Source organism: Molothrus ater, chromosome 20, assembly GCF_012460135.2.
Source record: "Molothrus ater isolate BHLD 08-10-18 breed brown headed cowbird chromosome 20, BPBGC_Mater_1.1, whole genome shotgun sequence".
Classification (NCBI taxonomy): domain Eukaryota; kingdom Metazoa; phylum Chordata; class Aves; order Passeriformes; family Icteridae; genus Molothrus; species Molothrus ater.
In genome coordinates, this window is record NC_050497.2 from 7,296,542 (window position 1) to 7,302,541 (window position 6,000).

Consider the following 6,000-nt stretch of genomic DNA (forward strand, 5'->3'; position numbering starts at 1 on the left):
AGCTGGCAACAGGAGACACATAATAAGAATTGAAGGCAGCCAGAAGAAGTAATGAAATAACTCTTATTCCAGAAGTGTATTTAGCAATGAAGAATTAAGCAGGAACAGAAGGATCTGTGGTGGTAGAGCCAGCAGCTCACACCCTCACACATCTGCAACCTAGCCAGTGGTTTTCTTTTTTCTCTGTTGTCTCTGACTTCGGTTTCACAGCTACAATAAAAGGTACTGTTCTTCTCCTGCAACATTTTGTTGTGAATATGAGTGCACAGGAGACTAAAACTTCCAGCTTTCTGGAATCAGAATCCAGGATTACAAAAAATTGCTCTTCAAAGCTCCATAACACTCTAAGTTAATAAAAAACTACATTAGAAACAGCTCTGTAAAGCTATTTCATTACTGCCTGAGTTTACCCTGATAATGACCTAAAGTAGTAATTAAATCCCTGAAGACTTACCTGCCTTACAAGTTTATAAGTTTTCCTACTTTTACTTTTGCTGAAAGTAGCAAATTAATTATTCTTTTCTCAGTGCCAATAATCTGCTGCTAACAGCAAGGGATACAAGCAAACATGAAATATTTTCTCAATTACTGAATCCCCACTTAAAAATTTTTCCTGTGCCCCCATTTTCCAATCATACCAAATTTCTCTCAATGCCAAATTCTGCTGATTTTAAAAAACAGATATTTGTATTCTGACCCATTACTGTACAAATATTACTGTGGTATTCATACAAACATTATTGCAGAATCCTATCTTAAATCGGAATAATATTAGAATGATTGGCTCAATGTATAACAAGAATTTGCCTACAAAGTATTTGTGCACTCTCAAAGTCTTCCTGGCTCACGTATCATAATAAATAATTTAAAGTGGAACTGTTTCTTTTAATGCTTTAAATATTTTCAGATTTATTATTCCTGCTTACTCCTGCTGTCTTGCATAAGGGTATTAAAAGCTACAACTCTGACTACACTTACTACTAATAATTATTGTAACAGAAATTAATCCATCTTTTTTGTATTTCTTAACAGGTTACAGTATTTCAAACATAACTTGAAGAAAGCTTTTAAATACTTACTCATCTTCATACTTCTATTAAAAGTAATAGGCATGCTCAAAAAAATCAGGATGGGAACAGGCAACCTGAAATACAACACTGCTCAGAGGCCAGCAATAATTGCAATGCCATGTTTACTTACTTAAGAAAATTAGATGAGGAAAGGAGTATTTCTGACCCACAAGTAGATTGTTCAGAGTACAAAAGGAAACATACCTATCCAAATCCTACACATATTAAACATACAGGTTTATGAAACTGAAATATGCTGTTGAGAAAGAAGTTTCTTTCAGCAAAAACAATTAAATTTTTAAATGTAAAAGACTACATTAGTATTATCTGCCTTTTTCTTTTACACTACTTAAAATTCAATGCCATATATATGATATGAAAACAGGAGGGATGCCAAAGCTGCTGAATACAAAGCTGCTTTTGAGACCATGGGCAGAAAATGGTGGGGAAAAAGCTTCAAGATTTCTGATGATGAGAACTTCCCTAGAGGACTCTTTCCTAGATATAGTTTGGAGGTGACATAAGCTGTTGATTCTCTGTTTTAATATCCCACTGCAGTGTTTGCTGCCAGATGCAAGGACACAACATACTTTTAATTTCTACCTACATAAGATGCTAAATGTGGAAATGCTTGGGAGTTAATAACCCCTTTGAGATCAAGGGCACACCTTGGTATCACAGAAAAGTCTCCTCTTAATTAAAACAACATTTTATCCTTGAAAGTACATTTAGGTATGCATTATGCTCCTCAATTCCAAAAAAATTCAGCTCTTTTGGCAGCCCCAAACACTCAGAAGTCAGCTGTATGGCCAATGCAATGGGAATACACAACTAAACCACCCAGATGTGCTTGGTTACCTTGTTTGACCATTTGTAGGCCTGCAGGAGTTGGCTGTAGAGGGGGGTTTTGTCCTGCACAGGGTCAAGGCTCAGGAGCCCACTGTTGTGCAGGGGGTGGTTCTCTGAGGGCTTCCCAACGAGGTTGCTCAGACGTTCCAGTTCCCTGGGAGGAAGCAGAAGGGCAATTTTTGGAGTCAGAGCTGGGAATCACAGATGTGCAATCCTCCAGGCACAGCAGCATGCACCAATTCTATTTTAGTAGCTAAATGAGTTTTAAACATGTCCCAAATTTGATTTAAAACATAATCCCTGTTATTACCCAAACAATTTGAAGCAGTCTGTTGGTTGTTGAGCTCTTATCTTCTTTGGAGAGAAAGTACAAGTCACGAGTCTTTGAAAACAACCTGGAAAGGGTCAGACTATGGCAGGCCCTGTTCACAGCCCAGGGCACCTCCTGAGCAAAGCAGCCCCTCAGAAACCTCAGAATTCTGATTTCAGCACTGCCTGCAATACCAGAAGTAACTTTTTTAACCACCAAGCAAGTAGATGCCTCTCATTTCATTAGAGAACTCCAAAATAACATTGTCCTCATATAAATATACACAAGAACTGGTATTAGTCCTAAGCCTGGAGACCATCCTGCAAAGGCTGTGATTACTCTAATCAAGTATCTGCCTTTCAAGTTCTCAGGATCTTCTGATTTGCATGAGCAATTTGTATATCTGTAGTGTAAAATACTCAAATGAAGCATAATAAGCACCATTTTCCCATGAAAAAAATCCCTCACTGTGAAATGATCTATCATTGCTTCATATCTCATTTGTCAAACACAACATTTAATCATAACAAAAGTTAAGCAATTTTTCAAACTTGCATTAATCAACTGTAGAAGAAAGACTGGCCACTTTGCACAGATATAAAAAGCAGTTTTTCAAGTGACATGACTAAAGTGCTTTTCCTTTTGACTGCCCAGTGCTACACCCAAGTCTGAACTTCAGAAGCTACGCTAAATTAAATGCAGCACTCAAAAGGCAGCTTATGAAAACATCTGCAAAGAGAAATCCAAAATATCTCCATTTACATTTAAGAAAGGTTACAAAAATAAACTCCCAACAATCAGGGAACTGACAGTTAAAAGACTTCCAGACTTCACTAACACAAAACTCTCCTTTGTTAATCATCATTCCTTGAAGTTTTCATGGCCTACATTCTTTCCAATCCTCTGGTGCTGTGAACACTTGCAAATCTGCTTAATACTCCTTGACAGAAGAATACAATAAAACAAGTGTGACTAGGCATAATAACTGAGGATTTGCTGAACAGAGATACCAGTCAATATTCTCACTACATAAAAGTGCACTGGTAATATTAACTTCAGCACACCTGGGAGAATTCCCTTGCTCCTTGAATAGGCCAATTCATAGAATACCCTGGGTTGGAAGGGACCCACAGAATGCAAGTCCAGCTCCTGAATTGTTATTTATTATTGTCTGGGAATGAGATTTTGGGGTTATACTGATTACTCTTTAGGAGGCCACAGAGCCAGGCAAGAAGGAGAACCAAAGGAACAGCTCAGCAAACTGTGAGGCCTCCTCAGCTTGAAAACTAAAAACCAAAGGAATAAAACACCTGCTTCTATAGCTGGGTACAGCATCATTCATGAGAAGGGTTACCCACCACCTTTCCCAACAGAAGAGAAGCAGGTAACAAATTACATTACCATGATCACAGCTAAAAATCAGCAAGGCCTTTTAACTGCCAAGAAAGAAATTCTCGCACACAAGACCCTGAAGCAGAAGATGTCCTGGGAAGGGGTGGTTGAACATCTGGGGACACCTCCTGGACAGTGCTGATGGCTCCCAGGAGAATCAGCCAAACCCAGCAACTCAGTGGTGGGACCAACACAGACAATCACTGAGTCAGTGAGGTTGGAAAACACTTTATGATCGTTAAGCCCAACCATAAACCTCACATTGCTGAGTCCACCACTAAACCCTTGTCCCTAAGTGTACACGAAGTACTCAGTTCCTGTGTCTGTGTAGGGGTTTTCAATTTAAATACACAAAATTGCTGAATGAAACTGTGTGCCTGCCTCTCTCTTCTGCTCATAAGTTTCCCCCACGTCTTCAGCCTCAGCACTTTGTCTCTACTTACACAAAACACACCTGCTGGTACTAAGTAACTACACTTACCTGGGATAACTTTCCAGCCTGACAAGTTTTGGTAATAAAACGACCATTCTTGAACCCCTTAGATGCTACTGAGTAGTCTGCACCTAGAAAGTGTCTTAATTTTTAACAAAAAACTTCAAATATAGAGATAAATCTCCCTGCAGCCGAACACCTTCACCTTGTCAATGCAACCCCACCGACAGGTCCTTTGTGAAAACAAAACGAGAACAAAAAATTGGTAAATATTACGAGCATATTGAACCCTTTGGAGACTCTGGAGCAGAACACCACGAATGGGTTAACGCGCACGGTGCTGGGGGGAAACAAAACGAAGCATTTTCACATTTATTTGCCTAAAACTTTGCCTTGGAGTGAAAACGGCCCCGCCGGGCGCTGAGAGGAGCCAGGACAGCCCGGGACGCCCTCCCTGCCCACCGGGGGCTGCCCCGCCGGGGCCGCTGCTCACCCCAGGTCGCGGCTGACGGAGTGCAGGCTCTCCTGGAAGGCGGCCACGAAGCCCTTCTCGCGGCCCTCCAGGGTCTCCTTGTTGCGCATCCCATCCTTGAGGCAGTCGAAGACCCTGGTGACGCTGGAGCGCAGCGCCTGGATGGCGGCGATGGCCTGCGAAAACGCCTCCAGGTTCACGCCGGGGCTCAGCGCCCCGTCCGCCATCTTGGCCGGCCCCGCCGGCCCCGCCGCGCCGTCGCGGTGCATGCTGGGAAATGTAGTCCCGGCGTCTGTGGGGGCGGCCGGGTGTTGATCGCCACGAAGCGATTTTTTAGAAACTTTTATCTTTTCCTGGGTCGCTTATGTGAAAAATGTGTATTTTATGATTGGCTTTTCGCAAATATTCAAATGAATATTATATGTGTTGTGTTAGAAAGTAATGCTGTATTAATTCTCTTAAGTAGTGTGGTAAATATAGTTTTAGGCTATAACAAAACGTTAAAATAGAAATTATGCTATGTAGGATACTTTCTTTTCTAAAGAAAGGACTCGCACAGAGATAGCAGTCACAGGACACCTAAATCTTTCAGAGAAAGAGAATTTATTGCTTCATTATCACGAGAATTGACCTTCCTGCCTCGCTTGGGCAGGATGATGCCGTTAGGATTACGAAGAAGTTGACGATGACCAGACAGAATCCTGTGTTTGAATGGAATTTATGCATCATGCATGAGATGTATGAATATGCAACAGGCTGTTGTTTTTAAGGGTCAATCCTCTGTTAACGTGGGTCCTTTTTCGGGCTTATGCTGCCCACAAAAAGGTACCCGGACGTTCATAACTCTTTGTCTCTATTGTCTCATATTGTCCTAATTCAAATTGTCCAAATTATTATTACTCTAATTGTATTACTATTTTTATAACCATTTTATTACTATTAAACTTTTAAAATTTTAAAACCTGGTGATTGGCATTTTTCACACTTAGGTCAACAATCACAGAGTCGGCAAGGCTGGAAGAGCCCTGTGAAATCATGGGATTGGCTCAGTTGGATAGAACATGGTGCTAATAACGCCAAGGTTGTGGGTTCGTGTGTAGGTCATTTAGTTCAGAGTCGGACTTGATGATCCTTGTGTGTTCCTTTCAGTTCAGAATATTCTGTGAATCTGTAAATCATCAATTCTAACCATCCACCCAGTACTACTACCATAACCCCTAAACCACATCGCCCTGTGCCATGTCCATATGCCTGGAATCAGAAAATTACAGAATCATGGAATCACAGAATATCCTGAGCTGGAAGGGACCCAAGGATCGTCCAGTCCAGCCCTTGGCCCTGCATGGACACTCCAACAACCCCACCATGCTATCCAGACATCCTGGAGCTCTTGCAGCCCTGGGGCCGTGCCCATTCCCTGGGGAGCTTGCGCAGTGCCCAGCACCCTCTGGGGAAGAACCTTTTCCTAAATCAA

General features: G+C 41.6%; 1 protein-coding gene across 1 annotated transcript in view; it reads right to left on the bottom strand.

Moving 5' to 3' along the window:
* Window positions 1-4,773, bottom strand: part of MED27 (mediator complex subunit 27) — an 85,184-nt gene extending 80,411 nt beyond the window's left edge. Inside the window, exons 1-2 of the mRNA XM_036393897.2 lie at window positions 4,548-4,773; window positions 1,929-2,073 (exon numbers count right to left, since the gene is read on the bottom strand). Coding sequence (XP_036249790.1) covers window positions 1,929-2,073; window positions 4,548-4,753 — 351 coding nt within the window. The 5' untranslated portion in view covers window positions 4,754-4,773. The remainder of the gene's footprint in view (window positions 1-1,928; window positions 2,074-4,547) is intronic.
* Window positions 4,774-6,000: the final 1,227 nt, after the last annotated feature.